The 24,870-nt window shown below is 40.7% G+C and overlaps 1 protein-coding gene across 3 annotated transcripts; it reads left to right on the top strand.

The window, feature by feature from the left end:
• The first annotated feature begins 70 nt into the window (after positions 1-70).
• On the top strand, positions 71-22,773 carry hob (bridge-like lipid transfer protein family member hobbit). Of its 3 annotated transcripts, none has more exons than XM_086971080.1 (39): positions 71-758; positions 4,167-4,299; positions 4,419-4,712; positions 5,293-5,487; positions 5,611-5,922; positions 6,137-6,462; positions 6,856-7,079; positions 7,246-7,343; positions 7,513-7,729; positions 7,922-8,175; positions 8,382-8,477; positions 8,664-8,795; positions 9,060-9,331; positions 9,818-10,175; positions 10,529-10,707; positions 10,876-11,052; positions 11,250-11,397; positions 11,531-11,733; positions 11,923-12,027; positions 12,208-12,723; positions 12,983-13,252; positions 13,539-13,571; positions 14,474-14,578; positions 14,865-14,979; positions 15,242-15,388; positions 15,742-15,874; positions 16,179-16,246; positions 16,754-16,981; positions 17,273-17,506; positions 17,703-17,783; positions 18,185-18,363; positions 18,610-18,796; positions 18,989-19,164; positions 19,550-19,613; positions 19,759-19,996; positions 20,299-20,366; positions 20,752-20,861; positions 21,376-21,724; positions 22,028-22,773. In XM_086971080.1, the coding sequence occupies exons 1-39, from the start codon at positions 685-687 to the stop codon at positions 22,070-22,072; spliced, it is 7,143 nt and encodes a 2,380-aa protein (XP_086827206.1). In that variant the 5' UTR covers positions 71-684; the 3' UTR covers positions 22,073-22,773. The 3 variants fall into 3 exon arrangements, with proteins under 3 accessions (XP_086827206.1, XP_022700369.1, XP_022700370.1); XM_022844634.2 differs by having other exon boundaries at positions 16,122-16,246; XM_022844635.2 differs by lacking the exon at positions 13,539-13,571 and having other exon boundaries at positions 16,122-16,246.
• The last annotated feature ends 2,097 nt before the right edge of the window (positions 22,774-24,870 follow it).

Below are 24,870 nucleotides of genomic sequence, written 5' to 3'. Positions count from 1 at the left end.
GGCTGTAGAACACACACATTGGCATCGCTGCGCATGTGGGTGTCACTGTGCTAACTGGCATTTGCCCACTATTGCTCAGATAGATAGACGCTACCGGTGGTAACTTGCTAGCTGCTGGGGCAGTACGTGACGATTAATTGTTGGTCGCTTGTCTCAGCTGACTACAGTGCTGCTGTCGAAAGGTGTCTGTTATTTTGGCGCTCAAGAACACCACTCCACTGTCGAAGCGAGAGTCTCGGAGACTTATGCGGTGCTCCGGGGACTTTGTTGTGAGTTATGAGTCTTTCGCGATGGTCGACTAGATGCAAACAACTGTGTTTTCTCGCATAGTTGGCAGCATAGGTTTTCGTTTGTTACACCATTTTTATTTTGTTGGGTTCTGCATTGGAAGATTTTTCAGTATCAACTGCGACTGCTTGCCGGTCCAACCATTTTTTAGAATGTCTTCTCAATGAATGGATCCAAGTGAAGTGACTAGAATACTCCGACTGACACAGGTCAGATGTAGATGTAATCTAAAACGATATGTGAATGTTTCGTGAAACTGCAGTTAGGAAGTGGCTTCATAAGCCGCCTCCTGTTTGAAGAGTGTCCTCTAAAGTGGGAAAAGTGTCGACTTAATTAGTGTGTGGGCGCTACAGAACCACCTACCCTAAGACCGTCATCGTATTCACCAATAAAAAGATGCTTTTAGCAAGCATTCTACTTCTAGCGGGACTTGTAACTTTTCTCGTCTGCGCCGGAGCTCTGTTATACAGGTATGAACTTCTAATATCGAGATTTTAATTAAATAATAAGACAATGATTTTTGCTACTGAATAAAAAGCAGTTTCATCAGATCGCGCAAAAAATTATGTTTGATTAGAATGTACGCGGGCTATTGGTGCCAACCCAAAACAGATCACGATATTGATAGAGAAAAGATGTACACGGCTAGTTTTGCTTGGGTGATATGAACTGTAGTGGGTAACGCATTTATTTGCTAATTTTAAGGACACGTTGTCTAGGTTCAAAGCCGGGGATAGACACCCTTCATTTCGTGCTAGGAACCACCCGTCTGCTGGAGTGTCTTGCGGTGAAGACACGGAAAACCGAATCACAGACACGTGATACAAGATCAGCTTCCGGCTCGGAAGGGATCTTATTCGAAGTTTTGAGTGCAAAAACTTAACCATCATTTATATACAAACACGAGCTGGGTAGCTTCACTAATGTATGCGGTTTTGTAGTGTGCCACAAGTGTGTTGCGCAATAGGCCAATACAAAGATGCTACGACAGTCTTCAGTCTTGTTTCTGCCGATAAATGTCGGCCTCTTTGTCACTTAGTGGGTAACTTTTCTGGGTGTTAGGCGTGTCAAATCATCCTAACGGCGCTGCCTGACGTAAAACTCGAAATATAGAGGCTTAGACGTAGTGCTGGCGAAGGCTCGAATCAGTTCGTTCCGTGCTGTGGGTCAGCCATCTGACTTAATACCGAACAGCTTAAGTAGCTATGCAAAACATGATGTTGATCTAATATACTTAAATGGATTAGAATTCAACATCATATGAAGGAGGGTTATTACCCGCATTTTATAGTGAAGGCGACAAGTATATCAAATGAATATGTAATTCCTGTCGCTGCGCTATTGTTTCGGCTAATTAGCTTATGCCAGGTTTCTCTGGCGTTGCCTTCATACAGAATATGCTGGAAGTCATTAACGTAGAATATAGATATGTATTTTTAACTCTCTGTATCCAGCCTAATGGGACCCGTTGGTGCCTTTCCGATGGGAACAAAGTGTAGTTTGGGTGGCAACAATCAGTATTGTCCCATGTCAGCTCTGACGCATTCCCTAGCAGTACATGTGATTTGTGTGAATTACTTGAAGCCGCTCACTTATCATAGTACGTGGTGTTGTAAAATGTTTGCTTTTGATAATTTTTTATATTCTCCCGTCCTTTTATAGACTTTAACAATGATACGTTGGTAAGCATTCTTAAGATGTCTCTCCGTTGACTGAAAACAGTACAGACGAATACATACTTCTGTCATTATAAATTTTATTTCAAATATGATATCACTAGACGATTATTACATTACAAACGAAAAAGTATTAGCTGACTTTGTAAAGCTGAATTTTATACCAGGTCAGTGTAGTTTCTGCTGAGATAATTTTACTGGGTTAGTTTCTAGTGGAATAGCTTCTCGACAACACGGCTTTGAGTTAGTGCCAGGCTACGCTTTCTTTTTGTGAGATATCATATGGTGCGAGCTGTAAATAGAACAGCTGCGTTTTAGGCATTAATCTTAATCGAAACTTTTTTTTCTACGAGACCTGTCTATTAAGTATCGAACATTTAGGAATAGCTGGCCCGCCAGAGTGGTGAGCGTCCACGTTACCGCCGCGCCATCTTCGTCCATTTAGGATATGTTATGGATATCATAAGCACCGGATTGCTTGATGAACTTGTGCTAAAGCTGAGATTCTGTTGACAGTCAGTTTCAGATCGGTTTTTGTGGACCGTCAATCATTGTTTACTCTGCTTTAACGTTGAATAGTGTTTTTTTAATAAGTAGCTTAATTAGCTCTAATTATAAAATAACCGGGTTTGCGAGCCATAGAATTGTTGTTTTCATGTAATCGTGAGTCTGATTTTTTGGTTTTGGCAAATCAGAAGTCGTGCCATCTACCCTCATGGAAGAAATTGTTACCGTGTACACACCTCTTATTTATCTTATTGGTTTGAATGAACTTAGGTTAATTTTTGGGAACACTTCAGACATGACGAAGAAAGGTCGTGCAATTCGAGGAGTTTTCCATAGAGTGCTTGATCTTATCCAACTGTTTACAGGTTTTAACAAGTTTACGACGTTGAAAGATATGCCTAATTGATCCAGGCTAGGTCGTCCACATCTGACGATTGGCCTGGCATCAGCAAGCACTGGGCCAATCATCAGATGTGGCCACATCTGGGCCACTTGAAAGTCCTTAAAAATTACTTGCCAATTCTCTACTGCCTGCCGCAATACCATGCGTGTATACAATGCTGAGCTGAATGCGAATTATATGATATTCCAGAGTCCGGATAATGTTAACACGTGTATCTGCGCTTCTTGTGGTTAATGTAAAAGGTACACTATTTAAATGACACAAAGATACAATGGAAAAATGTCGTCAATAGATGAAGTAGTTATCTTTCGCTGAGATCAGGACCGTTCGATGTAATACGCAGCTGTTATACAAGCCGTAGACATAAATGTTAACTTAAATATGATGAAATTTATGTCTAATAAATGGCTAATAAATATCACTATTTATAAGCGATTTGTGAATAATAAACTGAATATACAAGCCCAAAAAACAAATGCATACACACACATATATAGACATATGACATAGTTTGTAAGTAGTGTTTCGAGGCCGAGTGGCAAGAGTTAGGCAATTAAAGGACAGACAAATTTTGACGATCAAATGTAGAAATTCTCTCCCAACATGAGCTATTAGCCAAATGGAATTCTAATATAACCGTGCATATTTCTCGGCAGTCCGAAGATGGCAAAGCCAATTTATCGCGATTGTTTTTGATATTTATGAGTTAAATAAACTAATATTAATGGCATACATTTTCTAGAAAAGAGTGCACGCTGTAAAACAACTCTGAAGTGTAATACGGTTGTCTAATTAGAATATAATCCATATATTTCGGCACAATAACGTCGTACCTTCGCGGCCCTTCAAATTGTCGTCGAATGACTTCAGTTGAAACATTTTGATCGCATTTTGTGCAAATTTCTACTTTAGTTTTGCAAGTTTTTTGTAAACATAGGTTATTTTTTTACGAATGCTTGCCGTCAAGTAAGCTCGTCCTGGGAGAGTACAGCGTTAACGTGTTTGCCTAAAAAACTTAGGAACACAGAGGGTCTAAGTTCAAGTCCGAATGCAGGCACACTCCGTTTCGTACAAGAAGGTGTTTACCAGCCGTCTGAATCATTGTCTAATGACTTCAGTACCGGACTCGCAAAACTGGAAATAGTGAAGCTAGCTGTACAGTAAATTTAAGCTAATTCTTTTTTAATTTCCTTCTACTGTACCCACTGCCTTTCTCTATCACTGTTCCCAAGCTTTATTAATAATGATGATGATAAGCTAGGTGATACTTGTTTTTTGTTGATCTGTTTCAGGCTAGCTCTTTTTTTGATTACGCGTTATATTCAACGGAAGCTAAGTGTAAAAGTGAGAATCGGCACTCTCAAATTCTTCAAGTTCTTCTCCGTCCAGGACCTTTATGTACAGTTAAAAAATGGAACAGTGTTCGTGAGTATTCTCCGATATAATTCAAAGGACTACTTAGTAAAGGAAACGTATTTACCTAGTTAATATTCAGCTGAATAAAATCATCTAAACTCTACCTACATTCCTTGATATGATTGCAGGAGGCTGAACGACTGTGGATATCATCCTGCATTTTCTCCAACGAGTATTCCTCGCTGGTAGCTGTTTGTTTCTCTGACGTTCGGCTGCAGCTCAGTTTGGATGGACTTCTCGAGGATGAGGGCGGAAATGAGACGGCGCAGGGTTCGGCACAGGGCGCTGTGGGCGGGGCAAGTGGAAATCGCTTGCCAGCAAAGCTTGTTACAGCCCTTAAGAACATCTCGCTTCATCTGTACAACGTAGATATTATGCGACTGGACGGCGGCAATGATTCTCTTGTTCATACCACTTTTAAGGTTGATAATACTATGACTACTATTATATTAAAAGCAGATAAAATATTGTCACTATAAAGTACCCTGTAAGGATCAGTCTGTCAGTTTATCATCGGCACGGCATATATGTAGCTCGATTGGACAGTTTTTTTAGGTTGCCAGTGTTTTCTATTTCTAGTTTCTTACTGGCCCATTTTGTTCTCGGTTGCTTTCGTTTCAATGAATGATACGAACGAAATCTATTAGATATTTGTATTTTTTAAGGAAATAATAAATAAATTAAGGAAATAATGTGTACATCTTTTCTAGACACCGGGTCCTATGCCTGGGTATTTAGGACAGTAGTATGATACCTTGGCCAGAATTATCCGGCTACACAAGTACCATCTAAATTCACACACTACTCTGTCACTAGTCCTAGATTAGTGCTTGTTTTAACGCGATTTGTACTTTTCATCTACTGGATATACGAGAAGACAGCTGCCTTTTCCTTTGAACACTAATTATACTTATCTCTAAAAGTCCCTTCGCAATTACATGTCTAATAGATGAAGTTGTGATATACAGTCCTAACTCGTGTATTCGTGCTTATCAACTACAGGAATTAACATTGAACGCTTATTCGAAAGGCAAAGAGGCCTGCGCTCTAACTGCGTCAGTGTCGTCGGCAGCTCTGCGGATTTTTCACCAACCGCCTGATAGAAAACGGGACACGTGCCTTGCGAACGCTTGTGTTGACGCTGAGTGCCGTCTCTCAATTCTGCTTTCACAACCTGTCGTGCTCAAGTCGCTTGAAGTAAGTTAGGAGATTCTGAATAGGTTACGGATATGGAGGTGGTTGTATTCGTCTTCGTCTACCAAATGCAGCACTGCAACGGAATATAGGTTATATTTTTTTTTTGTTTCTATGTATTTTCAGGTTGACATCCGCAATCCAGTGTTGACGATCAGTGAGAATCTTCAGCTGCACAAGATGTTAAATAATTTGGGCGATTGGGGCGGCCGTCGTGCGTCGTCAACTGATGCTTCAGGTTTGGACGGCGGTACCCTGAACGAGGAATCGCAATTATCGCGCCGAGGCCGACTGCGTGGCTTCATGCTGCGCCTGCCTAGAAAAGTCAATTTCTCAATGAATTCCCTCAGCTTTCAAGTTATGAAAGATAACTGGGTACCAGGATTATCTTTCGAACTCGTCCATTTCACAGGTTCACTCTGTAATGATAGCGGAGCGGTAGGTAAAGCGTGTCTCTTGAGTTTCATCTGTCTTAATCTCGAAATCCGTATCTGTTTGTCCCACGTAGAGAAATTCGGCGACGGAAGAAGCTTACCAACGTACATTTATTCTTCCTATGAGTGCAGAAACTACAAAGTTATGATGATAGAGCAAAAATACTGCTATTTAGTTATCCTTGGATTCTTCAATTTTTTTGTTCTGCTTCGTACAGGTCTGTAATATTTGTGTGAAAGAAGCACGCTTCAGTGCGGAAACAGCACAGCTGGCGAGTCTGGCATTAGCCGAAATGGAAACAACGCTGGAAAACTACTGCGATTTATCAGTAGCTCTTAAGGTGCAATCACTCCACACGCACTACAATAGCGATGAAATGCACTACTGGATAGCGAAGGTTGGAGAAATTGGTCAAGGAATAAATCCAAGCCATCCGCCATCTTCTACCTACGATAAAGACAGTACCGGAAGCGCAATAGCCAATACAAACAGCGGCTTCGGTATTCGCCATGATGCCAACACCATTGACAGTAATTATACTATGTGCGTTGATACATATTCAAACAAAACCAACAAAGTATTACCTTAGATAATGGTTGTTTTGAGACAGCAAGCTACTAAAACATTAGAACGTTCGTCAGATTCACGTGCTTCAATAGATAGTCGACTTGAATATCAATTATTTTTGCCTACTACATCAGCATACAAGCGAACGATGAAGGGTTGGCCATAGCACATCAAAACAACTGATATCGCTTCATATCTCCGACAGGCCTGGCTGTACCTACCAAGCTTTTTTACCGCGGCTGTTATACGGTCCTCCTGCGTAGATAAACATTTGAGCTTCGCATATGATAAGTCGAGTTCGCTTAGTGTCGTTGCCAGTGCATTTCCTAGTTCAAAAAATGAGGAACGCTTGTTATGTAATGATTTCAGATGGAAGACGACTGACGAGATTCCGATGAAGGGTTCGAGCCAGCTTAACGTTATAGCGGAAGATGGTCTTTTTCGAACAATAAACGCCTCGCTTCAGGTGACGGATCTGGTGACTTCGCTCACGCCAAGTTCTCCGAACAGCGCTAGCTCTGAGCAACCTTCAGGACCGCAGATTCGCGTACGCAAACTTAATGCTGGTGTATCGCGGTTTACCGTTGAGCTCGGTAAGTCCTTTTACAGTCACTGTGTTACTCAAAAAACAAGTTATATAAGATTAGACTCATAGAAATTGTGTGAAAAACGCATCCAGTTGCAAGTCTAACTTCGCTTAAAACAAGCAGGTCGAAAAATCTATGGACTAATTATTGAATAACGGATATCCCTTTGCAGATCTCCAACGCAACCTTTGTGGTGAATGGGAGACTCAAGCAGAGCTTTTGATGGCAACAGGAGTTTGCGTGATTGGTCCGTTCCCCCCGACAATCCAGGTGCGTTCTTGTATTTCACTATCCCTGATAATCCTTTGAAGTTCTAGAAGTAACTCGAAATGTTTACTAAACAATTTCCGCGTCTGGTGTTGTTCTCTGACCTTACAAATTTGTTTTTTGTTCTCAAATACAGAGTAACCATTATTACTACTTTCTCTGTCATATTTAGGCGTCTACGTTAAAGAAGTCACATCCGTGGAACATGCCGCTTGCGTTTGGCATGTGCGTCCTTCAGGTTCGTGACACATCGCAGGAGTTTTATCTTGAGGGGTCCATGAACGACATCCACATCGAGACGACCCCACAGTTGCTCCATATTCTGCGTGAACTTTTACGGGAGCGTAGGAAACGGCATGACTCAAATGCGTCCGTTCAAAGTGAAAACGGTGCGTATTTAATTAGATTAAAAGACTAAATGGAAATTGTTAATTTCTTTTCCATTGCCCGTATATAATACGTGTATACACTAATTAGGCTCATTGATGTTTAACAGTTTGTGCTCCTTCATTTAATGTTCTTATTTTGTATCCACTCAGTATAATTTAGTAAACCTTATGCTGTTCAAATCGATATTGTAGCTAATACATGTGGGAAATCCAACACTGATAATGGTGGCTGTTCCGAAAATGGCCAAATGATGGCTACTTCAACGAAGCGGCTGGGGATCGAGCTGACAGTTACCAACGGGAATCTGTTTGCCCTCAACTCAGTGGGACATTACGTGGCTCTGCGAATGGACACATTACGGATGAATGCCGATCGTCGTTCTTTCAAGTTCGTTGCAGAAGAGAGCGCTTTAAGGGTGATTCAGCCTGAAGGTGGAATATTCGAGGTGAGTGATAAGTGGATGTATCAGAACTTAAAGGGATATTAATAAAAGCAGAGTCAAAAATTCATCTGAAAGGATCGCTTAATGGGTATTAGATGGACTGAAGCGACTGTGCTGAAACTTTTTTTGATCACTTTTCAAAAGACAAAAAAAATCATACCTTTGCCGATTATTTGTCGTTGCTTTCTGTGACTACTCGCTCTGTGTAGGTGGTTCCTGCCAAGTTAATGTCAAATTGCTCCGCCTACGTGAAGACCATGACATTACGATGCAGACCCGAGGAGACTTCGATAGAGTTCGCTGAGGTGAGTTTTCCTTGAATTCGAAATAGTAATTTGGTCTTTTCCTTTCTTTTACCTAACTAGAACGGGCATCACAAGGACAGCAACGTATTTCGAAGATGGCCAAATACGCCGCAAATAAGGCGTTAAAGATTCATTTGACCGAATGAATATTGACGTATCTAGCCCGGTATTGTTTGAATCATTCAGATGTCGCGCTTATGGTGGACGACGACAGCGTACTTGCACGTGATCACTCTCATTGATGACACTCGCGTCATATTTAAATCGTCCGGTGAGTCAACCTCGAGTACCGCATCAACCGATCCGCCTAAGGCCAGAGTGGGTATCTTACCTTATTGCTACATAGATTTAGCTGTTAAGACATTGTTATTTTGGATACATTTATTACAACAATAGGAGATGTTACTTGTTATGGTTAATAATTGCATTAATGCAAAGCCCTCTGCGAAGAAAATCTTCAGAGTTACACAGCAGATTACATTAATAGCTATTTGTGTCATAAACAATCCTCAGCTTAAAGCATACATGTTTCTCTTCGGTAATAGCTATTGGGCTGATAAATTTGTTGGATCTTTTGACCAGGGCTTCAAGTTGATTTTCTGCGGTGACTCGGTGCTAGAGTTTCGCCTGAGCGAACGCCACTCGATGTTTCTTGTTGCACACGACTTCGTGTGGAAGCGTCGACCTCGCGAGGCTCGCATCAGCAGTGAGCGACTTATATGGCGTTTTGATAAGCACGACATATTCACGTTTGAGAAAGTTGAGTACGCACTCTGCCCCGTTAATGAGGAGAGCAGGTTACTGCGAAGACATTTCAAATCGTCGGGTGCGGTCGAACAGGAAGCAAATCGACGGTATATTTCTATCTATCGATACTAAAAGCGTATGATTATTATTTTTTTTTCGTTTACGAATTCGTAGAAGTGCCGCAGAAGGCACATGTTTTAACTGCCGAAATCCACTGACTATACGAGTTGTATTGAGGACTGAAATTTGGTAATTTTAGGATAAAATCAACAACTCACATCGCCATAAGGAAAAAATGTGGCTCTGTAAGGTATCTTTAGTCCTTTTCAATCTCGATACAACGATGGTGGGACTGATAGCTATCTATCCTCATTTGTGGAATCAATGTCGTGCTCAGACAGCCTGTTTACGTTAATAACTTAAGTCTACATAGTGAAATGTGATTAATTGACAAGCTACTAGTGCAGTTTGTAGTACCAGGAGCAAAACGATGAAGGACGTCTGAACAATTCTGTCCAGTCGATGCGCAAGGGTTATGTATAGTTAGCACAGAGCATTTAACTTGATCCGATACCTGTTCGGCTCTGTCGTAGATGGCTGCTGTCATTTGGACATATTGGTGTGGAGTTCCCGCACGACTACAACTTCGCGGAGGCTTTTAGTGAAGATTTTATCCTCTGTTTCAAATGGATGAGACTAGTTCACGGCAAGAAACGTGTACCATTTACCACCGAATCTCCACTGCCAGCCGATTTGACTGTGCGGGCAAAAAGTGTCTCGTTCGAAATTCAAGATGATCCATTTGAAGTAAAACTTCGCCAAAACTATCAGCTGCTTGAGGACGAATATTTCGAAAGTTGCAAACGACGCCAGACACTCGACCAAAAAATTGACAAACTTCGCAGAACCAATATACTTATCTCAGAAGCTACTATCGCGGAACTTTATCAGGTGCGTAACTAGCCGCTTTCTATTCAGGCAAAATCATTAAGAGAAGTGTCTAGATACTACGCAGAGTAAAGTCACATGGAATAGACATTCTGAAAATGAATAAACTCTTATGCGAACGACAGGAAGAAATTTCATATTTTTAGATAAGCCGTTGCTGATCGTTATGGTAAATCAATCTAGTAACACAGTTTTCCCTTGTCTTTGCTGTATGACCCGGCTAAATATACGGGATATTTTGAGGCTTATGAAATTCAGATAGATTTATATCAATACTGGAAAATTCAGTATCCAATTTCCTGGTAAATGCTGTAATTTTACAAATTGTTTACTTATATCGTATTCGGTTTTCGCAGGGCCTGGATAAAATGAACTCCGAGCAATACATTAAACGGTCACGACAGCTCTACGAAAGTTCTAAGCTATCACTGGTGCACTGGACCTTCAAGCACCTTGAGTTTTCAGCTATGGCGGACCCAAGTTTCCATGGAAAGGAACGGGTGGTAGCAGTTATTAAACACCTCAATCCCAATAGGTATTATTATTCTGGCTTCAAAGAGTATGAAGCAACTAATGATATGTTATTTGTTCAGGAAGCTAAGCAGTCCATAGGTAACATAAGAGGTGTCTCGATCTTCTGCTCACAGGCCAACCTTCATTACGTTAAGCACGTTGCATAAACCTTGTAATATTTTTATTCCAGTCCTCTGCCGGACGATATGGAGTTTGCGACGCTTTGGTGCCGTGTGATAAGCGGTAGTTGCAAAAGCGTCGAATGCCGTCTCCGAGACTTCCCTCGGAAACTCCTCGAAGTGGACGACTTTTTCTGGTTTGGCAAGCTTGTCGGAGCTGAACAGGAAGGAACTGCTCGAGCAAAAAGGTACACATCACGTAAACATTGATTTATCTTTCTCTACCCTTGTAACATTCGTAAACGATTTTGGTGAGGAACGATAATTTCTTTTGTAGTAACGTTAAATCAAAGTCACTACCAAGGTACGAATATATCGCTTAGCCATAGTTTGCGATGGGGCACTACTTTGTTTCTGTTTATCGCATATTGCCTTTATACAACAGGACGTGCACGATAGAACTGGAGGCGCCGTTTGGAAATGTTTCAATTCAACGAAATATGCCATCTCTTAAGCTATTTTATGATATGACGTTCGATCTGAACACCTTCACGGTGGTATATGGCAGTTGTTGGGAGCCTGTACTAGCTCAGGTTAGTAAAAATTAAGTCTATTAAAATATATATCGTTTAGCGCGGCATGGACAAGGCCGATATGAACGTTGTACGAGAAAGAAATCTTTCATTTACATACAAGGTGTTCTCCTGTATTACTTACGTACTTTAGGTGAATTTGGCGTTGGACCTGATTAACAAGCCGTCGACAGATCCGTCACCACCGTTGCCCTGGTGGGACAAGACACGTCTGATCTTTCACGGAAAGCTAACTGTGTCCGGGCGTCGACTTTCGTACCTGCAGCATGCATCGCTCAATCCATACAATAACACCGAAATGCTCGATACAACGTGGACCAATGCAATGGTCTACTGGCAAGTATTTCAAAACGGGTCATTAATCAAAATAAATAAAAAAAATCTGTGGGTTTACATACAGTATTTCATGATATGCGCAGTCAGTACAATTCTGTACTGATTATAAATAAATGTTCTTCTTTGCAAAATAAGGCTCGTAAAGTTATATAATTTCATTAATATAACTTGAAATTACCACCGTTTTAGGCACAATGGTCGAATCATCTGTCAGGGAGACCTTGATCAACTGATCTACACAGCTAGCAGATATTACGCAAGCCATCTATTGCACTTTCCTAATCTCAAGCTCTCGTAAGCATAACAGAGATCGATTAACATTTATTTTTTATGAGTATATAGTCTGCTAATAGAAACTAAATAAAAGATCTGCTGCTTTGTTTTAATAGTGGCTTACATTCATGATGAGTAGACATCGTAATGTCCATTACTAAATGCAGCCCGAATACTAACACGTTCCTTCTCTTACCATAGCGTCAAGATGACGTGGCGTTGCATCGGCAACCCTTTCGATCATCAATCGGTCATGCCTTGCGCCGCTGACAAACTACCTGAATACTCGATCCATCAACGTCATGATTCATACCGAGCTTTCCGCTCGACAAGTCTCAATGTCAGCATCTCACTTGAGACTAAATGCAGCAACAGAAGCCAACGAGGTATTACGCACACTTCACAATCATCACAGCAGCAGCAGCAGCAACTCCAAAGGCAGCTGGAACAGCAGCAGGCCGTTGGATCTGCAATTCATTCCGGCAATGTTGGTGACACGCAAAACGGATCGGCGCAGGTGAAAGGCAAACTAAAGGTCAGCAAGGATAAGGGCAGAAGCGCAAGTGGCGAACTATGCACCGGACGCACTGTTGATAATAACGGAAATAATGACGATAATAGTGAAACACGACCTCAGCAGCAGGTGCAACAGCAACAGGGAAAACAACAGGAACAACTTGATACACCACGGCTTCAGCTTTACAGTGCCACGATTAGGTTTGGCCACATGAATCAATTTCCATTTTGACGGATGGCTATAGATTTTGCCTGTGGCTAACTGTTAATAATTATAGCATTTTTTATAAGGCTGTACCAGGCGATAGGTCTGAGCGCGGTGTCTGCTAGACATTCGGCTGTAGAATGTTGGCACAACTCTATACAAAGCAACAATACCTCTACCATTTTAGTAAGCGTGCTGGAACATATGCCGGCTGTGACTTGAACTTTTCATTTTGGAATTTCATGCTTTTTGCAGATGGTTGGAGAATTTCAAAATTATAGTGACGGGACTGTCCAGGCTCACGCGACGCGGAAAGCTCTTTGGGAATACTCGTCCACGTAAGACCCGGCTGTCCAGGCACTTCCATAGCGCCACCGCAATAATCTCTTTGCATCGCTTTCAGGTGTCGTGTTGGACTAGTCTGGCCCGACATGCCGGATTTCAACTCGACAGCGGTCGCTTTCAGCTCAGCTGTGAGCACCACCTTACCATGCTGGCAGTACGTGATGACTTTCAGCAGATCAGGTATGTTGCATCTTCTCTAAATCAGACGAATAACTAACTCCCTTTATATATATATATATACAATTTATCGTTCAACGTGATTTTGACTATAATTAAACATCTCATAGCCGTAACAAATGTTACATGCCATCACGTTTTTCAACAAGAATGGTGTTAAGATCTTGACTGATTTATTTTTGTTTTTAGATACACACAGATAACACTTGATATAATTATTATGAATAGTTTATATTTCAACATTTTCATACATGTTTGTAACACAAGGGTTCTGCCCATGCTGCAAAAGTGGATCAAATATGTTCATATTTGAGAATGTAAGGTAAGCCATGGAGCAGAATGGAATGCTATGTACTATTTATCTGTCATGGGTTCATCTCTGGTATTGATTTGTGATTCACTTGCTTGCCATTCATCCTAGTCGCATCATTTGTGTCAGCCATTAAGTGCTCCGTTTTGCTGTTATGGTGGACTTTTCCTCTTTGTGTTTTCGCGCCACAGAAAGCAAGCAACGAAAAAGCTTGTCCCTAGAAATTGTTTATCAACAACATGGTCGTTTTTCATTCAGCTAAACCGGGTTCAAAAGCGCATTTTAATAAAAATACAATGTCTTTTAGGTAAACTGGTTATTTCTGGATAGTAACTGAATTATTTCAAGCGAGCTCGCCAATGCCAAGTGCTAGTTCCTATTCGCAGCTCAAGTTATTAATCATTTTAGCTAGCTAATATTATGCTGCATAGGAAGCGTCTACAACCTATTTATCTAAACCGTTGATGAATTTTTAGCCAGAGATAACTTACCGTTTTAGCGGTTAGTACAGTCGCGATTGTAGTAGGCACATAAGAAAAATACCCGCCCAGTGCATGTGGTGATATTAAAGGCTTTTAAAAGTAACTTATATATTGACTATAGCGGTCTTCTGTGCAGTTGCTTTGCGTTTGTAACTTCGATATAGCTATGACGAATGTTCTTATATCGTAACTGAATGTACCCTTTTTGTGCCACCAGAATTGCTTTTCTAATGCTCGAGAAATACCCATACATATATGATGTACGGTAGAGCAATATTTCTATATTTTGTTTGCATATTTCTCGTCAACTGCATTTCGGTTATGACTTTTATCCTGCGTAGAGATCGTTCCTAACTAAATTCGGATTTGTTCTGCACATTTTCTTTCATAAACTACTGTTACTGCGTGAATAATATTATATCTACACACCAGACACAAACCAAGTTGGAGCACCTTCTACATGAACTGTGAACTGAGCGATAGTTCGCACATTTGGCTCTACCACACTGAGAATGAAGAGCAAGAGGCCCTCAAAAGGTTTGTTAACAAGTCTAATACGAGGTGGCGGTTGACGAAAGAATGAAGATCTCTGAGCTACCCATTAATATACAGAAATTTCATACACGTCCATAGAGTAGTTGCTCGTTAACTTCTTATTATTCATTACTCGCACGCAGCTGTCTAATATAAATATTGTAGGAGTTACGCGAAACATTATAAACAGACGTTCATTTATTACGTTCACACTTCGATACCTTGTGGTGCACAAGCAGTCTTAGCGGTAGTACTGTTTTTATGATTGACTGCATATGTCTTGCCTCAGGTATTTTCTCAGCGTGTCCTGCGTGTCGTATGGCCGCGAGACAAAGCTCCATAATATGCCCGAATTGGGCGACGACGAAACTCCGTTACACCGATTAGCCGTACACGGTCTCAAGGTAAAGATACACCCATGAGGAAGTATTAGTAAACTTAGATCCTTGACCTTCGTTTGGGCTACTGATATAACAAAAGCGATTTTTAGAGAATTTACAGGAGTAAGCGTCGGCGCTTTTTATGTTGTAGCTTTGTTGCGATTCGTTGAAGCCAGCACCAAATGAGGATGACCTTTGTCGACCAGATACGATTTGCAACTCACATAAAAATCCGACCAGCACAACATTGTCTGACCTGCTGTATGCTTTATCCTGTCTGATTAAGGGCGCATGGACAAAACACAACCGGGACGTGGTCTTTGGCCTATTCGATGCCTTTATTAACGCCGTCAATTTACGGCGGAACATGACGAACGAAGCGTTAAAGCCTTTCAAAATAGAGCAAACCAACAAAGGGCAGGGAAATAGAAAGGTAAGATCGTTTTGCAAAGCCTACCAGTGACCAAAATGATATACTAGGCTTAGTCCTTCGAAAACGGCGAACTGGACCTAACTCTCGATCGGATGGACTTGACGAAGCGGCCATAATATAATCATCAAAGGAAGGCGGATACACCTCGAGACTTGATTTTTTACTTTTCAAGTTGTTGCACTACACTTAATTTACCCATGTCTGTCAGTCATATCTTAGGGCTCACAAGCCTTGTTTTTGCCGTAGTCGTATTTCTTCGGAGTAAAATTGTTTCAACCAATGATTGTATTGAATATAGGAATGCCTGTATTTGCTCTTAGAAGCTTCGCCATGATGAAATATACGTTCTACAGGTGTCGTCTCCATCACAAACTCCTAGTGCTGCTAACATTGGCCAGGGAACCGGAATGACAAGTGCGAGTAGCAGCAGCAGAGGAGCTTCGTCAAAGGCGTTTTCTATGCTCGAAAAACTCATTGCTGAATCAGGCACGTTGCTACAATTATTGTTGACGAGTGTTACATGAGCTGGTGAAACGGAACAGTGTAGAAAGGGGCCGATGTAGCTTTGGCGACTGTTCGTTTTCGCAATTGTTCCGCTTTCTTTCGTAATTATCCAGAACGCTTTTTTTGCGGCTTCTAAGAATAGGATTATGCCGAAAACCATTCGGTAGAATATGTAATGATTAAAGCCTTAATGTGTGTACGTATTACAATTTTATTACTGTTTCAGCAGAGCACAAAGCTGTATTTACTGAGTCTGTGGAAACACCCGAACCTGTAAACCTTACAGGCGTCAAGGAGTGCCAATTGGACGATGTCCTCTCACATAACTGGTTAATTGAGTTACGTAACTCACAGGTATGATTATTAAATATGAGTTGTCCAAATCGTGGTATCGATGTTCGAAAATTCGACACCTCCCCTTTCGGTACTTTTGAGACGATGCAATTACAAATTATGAAGAATTCAATATGAAATGCGCTTCAAATTACATGCATTTAAACCTGTCCCTCGGTCACATGTAATAGTATAGATAGCTGGGCAGCAAATCCGTTGTTATTTAGTCGGACCAAGTTTATTTAGTAATACTAGCCCAATTAAAATGCCCGATGATTCGGCACGATCTTGCTGACTCAGTGTGTTTTGTTTTAGCCGAAGCATCCCCGCTAAACCGTCCTAATCGTATCTTACTCGATGCGATTTACTACTGCGCACCCGTGTATACTAGAGTGTTTAGAACTGAATGATTAGTCTTAGTTTAAAATAAATACTTCGATTTTTTTTTCGAATTTGAATTTTTTTCGAATCACTGCATCATTATGGAGACCAATAGTACTAAACTAAGGATACTCCATACGTCGGCAGGTGATGTTGCGAGGATGCGATACTCCAGGATATGTTATTGTGAGTGCAGCGAAGGCGCAGATCCTTCAGCGATTACACGCGCCCGTATGGAAAGACAACAACTTAGTGCCGAAGACAACCTGGAGAGGCACTCTCGACTGCATGCAGTACTATGCAACCGTCGAGAATACGACCACGGCAGCAAACAGCGATGACGATGTTCAGTGGTTGACGACAGAGCATATTGAAGTACGATTAAGGATTTCTGAAGTATTTAAACTAATCACGCAAGCGCTTAAGCTATATATATATATATATATATATATATATATATATATCTAGGCACATCGAACGTTCAATCAGGGGTCTCTTTCCTTTCTATTATGGATTGATAGATATCTTCTGCAAACATATGGGAGCATGTCTATGGAAATGTGACTATTGTAAAGTTTCTATACATATCAATGTCTTGAAAATACAACAGAAGCAAAAGCCGGCATAGTCTACGTGTATATTTAATCGCTCTAATGGAAATTTCAGGCTCTAGATACGGACATTACCGACTATGCGGATATGGTTGGTTCGGGCCACAGTGTAGGTGGCGTGGTGTCCTCCGATGTGGGCGCAGGCGGGTGTGCCTCGAACGGAGAGGGTACACCGGCGCGTCAAGCCCAACTTCAAAGAATCATTTCGCGATGCGGATGTCAGTTTTTCTATGCATCGTTTGGAGAACAGGGAATCGATCCGGCTACTCTAAACGAAGTCCCACCTCTTGTGAGTATCAGCAGAAAGCGAACAATGGCCATGGTCACACTATGGTCGCTTTTAGTCCTTCACCAAAATACAAGCGACCAACTGTGCAAGATATAAATGTAGACGATATATGTTCTACGATATTTTGACTATGTCAGATCCTTTTGATTTTAAAAATATAGTTGCTTCTTATGCTATTCGTCTGTAACGTTTGTAGCCGGATGAGAAAGATCCGGACGACCCTTGGGAGCATGAAGTGGCTGTGGATTCATTTACATTGATTCACCACGACCTGCAGGTAGGTGGAAATGATATTTAGTTGAATCCTTCGTTTGTATCCGATATAACTTTAACGCTGACGTAAAATATTTACCTAATTTTAACAAATGATATAGCAATTAAGGTTTCATTTAAAGCAAATACTAAATTTAAATTTGGCAGAATATAGACAGGCAAAAGTCATGCCAATAGGAACGTTTATAACGATTTAACGGAAATCAGTGTCTAAGTAATTAGTGACATCGATGGGCTGACTTAAACGGCCAAGCCTTCGGCCAAAGCAAACCAGGAATTGCCGCTTCAGGCTCCGCAAACGACACATATCACACAATCTGTTTAAAGAAAGACAGGTATATATATCTAATGACGGTATTTTCAACTGTACTCACTCATACTGTTTTGTTGTATTGACCAACATAGGTATGTACGAACCCTCTGCAGTACTCGATGATCCTTGATCTCGTTAACAATCTGCTCCTATACGTTGAACCGCGTCGCAAAGAAGCCAACCAACGTCTACAAAGCATGCGTTTTGAGCTTCAGTTGGAGCAAGACAAGGATCAGAGGGGTCCGATCATCAGTTTACAGAACAAAGCGAGGTACGTATCAGAAAGCACAGTAAAATGTCTATTAAGATGTATTCGATCACGAAAACTAATTGTTGGCTGGCAAATACTACTGGTCATCTGCTGTTCAAAGCGAATTCTGTCCAGTAGCATTGGAATGCTATGAACGGTGACAAAAGGTTGATACCGTACTTAAAGAAAGTAAAAAGTTATTTCCCAAAAAGCATAACAGTTGACAACCAACGATATGTCCATAAGATTAGTATCATACAATTGTAGAGAACTCATCGCTATTCACAAAGAACTTGAAAAAATGGCCTATGCAACCCAACGACGACTTGAGAACAGCGAGGATTTAACTGGGCCCAACGAAGAAGAGCTGCGCGAAAGACTTGCCACTCTCGAACGGGATATTCTCGTTAAGAAGAAGCAGCTACACGCAACTAGTGAAGATCTCACCCTTATGGTAAGTCCTACTATATATTTGACAATTATTGTATGTGTTTGTGGGAACGTAGCTTAAAGAAATGATATGGGGATGATAGCTTAAAGAAATGGTGCAAGATTTCTTTTTGCACCAAGTATCACGCAACGGCATTTCGTCCTTTCTATGACGAATGGTTTTTTTTTTATCTTTATTGATTTCATATTATTGCAGGTAAATTGCTACCGCGAAACACAAGTTGCTGCCTGGAAATCGCAACGTCAACATCTCGAACATTCGAAAATCTCGACTGTTCGGCGCAGCGAGGTGTCATTTAAACACGCTCTTTGGAAGCTTACTGATGAAGACGGGCAACTTGGTATTGCTGAACTCGTATTAAGCAATTTCCTGTAAGTTGATTACGTATATATACATGCCTAGTCGATGGTTATTGCATATAATGACTAGATAAAATTCTGATATTCTTAACAAGAGGAGATCGTTAATGAAAATCGAAAACCATAATAGACGTAAAATCCGTCTTATGAAAGGTCATTGTAAATCATCGTAGTACTCTGTTGTTTGTTTTTAATCTAAGCATGTTGTAACGTTGAGATAACTTTTTTTTTTCACGATTATATCATGTGTCTGCAGTTTAGGAGGATATTCGATAGTTTCTGATTACTTCGTTGAGGCACTCAGACTATTTCCCATTTGTCGCGGATAAATGAGACGTTTTTCTCTAATGTCGTTATCGCCAATATCACAATAAGAGTGTTATGTTGTTTTTTTTAGCTATTCCAGAACTACAAAGTCCAATGACTCCGTCGAGCATTTATTGGAGCTTGGCAACATCAAGGTTAGTTGCTCGTCTTGGGTTCCCACCAAGTATAATTTTAGAACTGGGTTAAGCTTCCTCAACTCGTGAACACCCAAATTACCAAAGTATTACTGGGATGATTCTGCCACCGACCGATAACTTGGCAGCGTTTCCTTTTTATTAGGTGACAAATGAAACCCCGAACGATGTTTATCGGGACGTTCTGCAACCAACGGAAGCGCCGTCGCATGTTCCGGTGGAGCGGCAAAGGGCCTTGCGGATATTTTGTCGTGTCCGGGCACCCGTTGGCGGTATTTCAGTAAAGGAGCACCTTGAAGTTAATATTGTGCCTATATCCATCTGCTTGACATCGACATTGACACGGCGTCTGCTTACTTTTTTTTTCTCAAGAAAGGAGGCTGGTTGGTATTAGAGACTACACTAGTACTGAATGTATAAATATCTAAGACATTTATGTGTTTTGTAACAAGCGGGACCTATCCTTCTTCTAAGCTAAACAAATCATTTCGTGGACCCCCGTGAGATGACCTCTAAAATAACAGATTAAATATAGTTTATATAATGTGGCTTGAAAGCAAAAGCAGAATTCTAATTATAAATTGAGCACATTTTTTTTAAGGCTGAACGTTGGCCTAGGAGTTGGGCTTAATTAACAGTCAGTTGCAGTAAATTTGTTATCTCTTGCTTTTTTTTTTTTTTACAGAAAAAGCGGTGGATGGCGACGAATCTGCTGTGCCTCCCAAAGAAAATACTCGAAAGCGAGGTCGCAAGGTACGCTGTGTATTAGAATAGTTTTGAATGCCACACTGTTTTTTTGCGATTTTACACTTGCTAGCAAATACGGACAGTATGATATTGTATAAATGCGTCCGGTTTGTACGATACTAAAAATTTTAAACCCATTCATTTTTTTGTTGCTTCATTTATCTGTCTACCTTTGGGGATTCTTGGCTTAAATAAATAAGCATCTCGAATTGGACACCCGATACACTACATTAACATTTCATTAGAAGAATGTCTTGTTGCGATTCGAAGCTAGGTTGCCATTACACTGTCATGGACAAGGACTAAGGTTGCTAGCTTAACGCAGTGTCTCTATAGATTCACCTTGTCGCATGGATGATCATTAACGTTCACACGTACATCTGTTTATTAGCAAGTTGAACGGAATAACCCAATGGGTCACGACGACATTGAAAAGATGAAGGAACGCGCGGCCAACAATCAAACCTTCCTTTATATCAAGATACCTGAAGTGCCGATGCGGTAAGTAGAACAGCTTCTCGACCGACGAACGTCTGGTTAACGTGCTTTTGGTAAATTGTTTTTAGATCTGCGTTATGGGTTATTCTTTCGAGACCTATAATGGCTGACGCTTAATATATTTTACGACTTTAATATTTTAAAGTTTTTCGGCTTTGGGGTTCAATAAAAACATGGAGCGTATAAAATTATCTATAAGAACTGCGCCTAATTGTTACATTGAAACATTTCCTAGTACATTAATTTTACGTAACCACATAATCGTATTTTAACAACTTTTTCACACATCTCTCTACGCTTTGACATGCATGCAGTTACAATTTTGGCCACATTTTTTTACATTCTTCATAGGTCATTGTTAGCTTCAATTTTTATTTATGCCCCCGTCTAACACACATGTACAGCATTACTTATACTGTAGAGTTGGAGTAGACCGTATTAAGTTGCCTGTACTAATTGTTGCGAATACGTCTTATGCCCCCACTAATCCGTGTTCGGTTCGATTATTCTCAAACAGTCTAAGCTACAAGGGCGAAAAGGATAAGAAAGACTTTATTCGTGACTTGATCGACTATTCGCTCGTTCTTCCAACCATCGAACTGCACAACCGAACCTGCCGCTGGCTTGACCTGATCATTATAATCAGAAATACGGCCAAAACCGCCCTTTTGTCACAGGCCATTAAGCAGAAACTCCAAATTAAGTCGACCACTACGACGACTGCCTCGATACCGCTCCCCGTTGGAAACGCAGAAGGCGCCGGTGGATCGGGTATAGCCGGATCGGGAGGCGCTGGCAGCAGTAAGCTCGAGGTTAGAAGTGAGACAAGCGAGGAGCAGGCCCGTCTCTTACTCTTTGGGACCATGGTAAGTGACGAAGCTCCAAGTAAACAGAAATGATTCCGGCTTCATGTTACCAACATTTCGTCTACCGTTTGATATGTCGTCTGTCGATCTAGCGTTTGATACTCGTCTTAGTAAATATAGTTCTTATCTTGCTTCGTGTGAGTCATCCGTGCCTTTCATCGGTCTTAATTTAAATCGTAGTGTTGTTGGGTCTCAAATTGTGTCCTTTTGAATACAGCACCAATTGTAAAATATTTTCAAATTGATGCTAATATGTCTACGCAAACAGGTGGCAAAAAACTTTTGTTTTCCTTCTACCTACAGGGTCAAGGGGAGGTGAAAAAAGATAAACGTGGATTCTTTAAGTGATCATCATGGACCGAGACTTGACAGAGAAACCAAAAGCGTCTAACTCAATATGACAAGTTAGCAGAAGCGGGAGATAATCAAGAGTGGTTGACCTATAAGGTTTTTCGTTGTTGAATAGTATCACCACACACAGATGATGAGCTGCAAATTTGGATAGAAGATATTCACCGAGGTGCCGCCACAGCACGTGGACGTCTCTGCATAGATTTGCTCCTGTATTATAGATGCCTTTTAGCGATAGGAACGATTATTATAGGAATGGAGTAATATTACGCCTTTTACCAATTCCAAGTGTAAGGCAGCCTGATCAGATGCGATTGACACATAAACAAGCCGATCTTCAGTAAGACATTTCTTGCAGATGTTCACGTAATCGACGTAAGTCGATTTAGTCGCAATGAAGCGATGAGACCAACGGCTGTTAACCTGTAATCAATAGATTAATGTGATTGTTTGAGAGTTGAAGATAAGGAAGAATAGTTGAGATAAAAGGGCACGTTTGTTCTTATATATGATAGTACACTATAGGCGAGATGTTGCACTCTATTTATTAGCGTGTTGCCATATAAAGCATCCTCGAAACTAATTTAATATTATAGAGCACCGACTGTGGTGATATATATGGATGAGCACATTAATGTGTAGATCAATTGCACGGTATTATGATAATAAAACAAACAAAGAAAGATCACAATCATTAATGGCTGCATTGTTTTTGCCTTAGATAGACACATCTGTTTGCTTTACTACTCGAACATAAAGCGGTCGTACACTGTAAATTCTGGAGTAAGAGTTAAACTCAAACTAGAATCATACAAAATCTACTTTTTTTTTTAACAAGTATCTGCAATAGAGCTGTGTTTTCTGTTGTGATCTAGCAATTTTATGGCTATATACACATCATTACTTACGTGTATAGCACGAACAGCATGACTTCAATGAACGGAAAGAGCGCAGTGACCAGGTGGCCGAGAGTGGTTTTTATATTCGCAGACAAAGGTGTCCTTGCGTAGCTGAAATTTTTGGTAACGGAGTAAACTGTACACGAGACCGTCTGGGAAGGGCGGAAATGTGAGGAGACGGCAGAACGTGTGATATGGACCACAATAGCGGCTAAATTCACTTGCAGAGTTGTGTGTATAGCAGTAAACGAACCCGGAATACATACATGGGCCCGCAAAGCTCTTCGGTAATATACCACCAAATGAGATACGTTTCATATCGATAAGTACACATGCAAATCTCAGAGGCTCGTTGTGGTCTGGGTTTGAACGCGGGCACAGAGAAACTTTGTCTTGTGTTTGTGCTGGGATCCAGCCGTCCGTCTGATCGAATGCCTAACGGCGATACCGGACATAAAACTTGAAACACAGAGAGATACACATACAAAGGAAAGCCAACATAGTTTTGCTTGCTCAAACTGATCTGTCCACGCCGTCCGAATTTCAGAACAGAAGCAGTGCACGCGTCTAGATAATCACGGCCACGAACGTCGTTAGTGAGGAGGCGTCTCTTTAGAAAGTTGACGCAAATGTTACGCTATTGCGCGGTATCTGTTGCTTTACATGGAGGAGTACAAATGCAAGCTTGTGAAAAGCCAATACTTGGCTATATATCGATGTTCGAGTGACAATCGTGAGAGGTTTCGTAGCAGCCGTTGATACGGATAAGAGAGAAAACTTTCTTCACTGTTGATTTACCTGATTAATAAACAGATTAGAGCGTATTTATTAGTAGGAAGGTCATTTTCTCAGAGGTTTAAGAAATTACACGAAATGTACTTGGAAGACGATGGGGCGTTCTATAGTTAAGAGAGAGGATAAAGGATCCTTTGCTTGTTATAGAGCAAAGATGCTAGCACACATAAACGCTAGAGCTAATTATGTTACAACTGCGACAGCATAGGGTAAAGATAAGGTGATAATGTGGGCAATTTTCGTAATGGAAACATACGATGTTTTTATGTTTGTTATTTGCCAAAACAAGTGCACACAACAGCCGTTACAAATATTTACGCAAACTTTTATTGGCTTGATAATGTAAGTTAAGATTCATTTATTGCTTTCAAATGTAATTATGGTATTTCGATGCTCCGGTAACTGTGTGATTTCACTAGTCGATCTGCTACAGGGTAGCAAAGTGGTTCTGACCGTTATCGATGATCCGTTGAAGAGACTTCTGCTCGCAAATATTTTACACATCTGATAGAATAATTAGTATGCTCCTGAGACACTGACAAGAGCCTGTAGGTTTGTATCTGACTTATTCATTTAATGTACTAAACTTTAATCAAGTATAATATTTTCAAACACTAATGTTGTTTGGCATAGAGGAGAATTCAGAAATTTCGTATATGTTCCCTGAACACTGACAAAGGCTAGTACTAATGAAAAGCCTATAGCGTGACTTTGGAGCCCCTTTACGAGTGTTCAAATCGATCTGGATTATATTTCTAGAATTGGCTGGCTCGTTATTTGAAATTTATTAAAGCGTTTGTATTGTTGTTGACAATTTTGTCCTTTTCAAGACAAAAACGCGTCAGAAAATAATAGATTTGTTTAACGGTGGTTGAAGATTCTATATGTAAACATATGCACATTAATAACAGCCTAACTCAGTAACGACAAACTCTTGAGAATGGATGTCGTTAACTTCCGTTGGACTTTAGAATAACGTACTTTAGGCGTCCGCAGTTTATCTTAAACATGAAATAAGAAAATGTAGGAAAGAAACCAATCCCGGCTAGAAAGTAACTCCGTTTACAAGCAAGTAAACGCTTTCGTAGAACCAAACGGCAC

Source organism: Varroa jacobsoni, unplaced genomic scaffold (assembly GCF_002532875.2).
Source record: "Varroa jacobsoni isolate VJ856 unplaced genomic scaffold, vjacob_1.0 scaffold_1120, whole genome shotgun sequence".
In the NCBI taxonomy this organism is placed as follows: Eukaryota; Metazoa; Arthropoda; class Arachnida; order Mesostigmata; family Varroidae; genus Varroa; species Varroa jacobsoni.
This window is presented reverse-complemented; position numbering and strand designations above follow the sequence as displayed.

Excerpts from the sequence above, each read along its gene's own strand:
- hob (XM_022844634.2), top strand. The coding sequence starts at position 685 with ATGCTTTTAGCAAGCATTCTACTTCTAGCGGGACTTGTAACTTTTCTC. Across the intron at positions 16,247-16,753 it reads TTGAGTTACGTAACTCACAG|GTGATGTTGCGAGGATGCGA; the intron begins GTATGATTATTA and ends ATACGTCGGCAG. Across the intron at positions 19,165-19,549 it reads CTCGTATTAAGCAATTTCCT|CTATTCCAGAACTACAAAGT; the intron begins GTAAGTTGATTA and ends TGTTTTTTTTAG.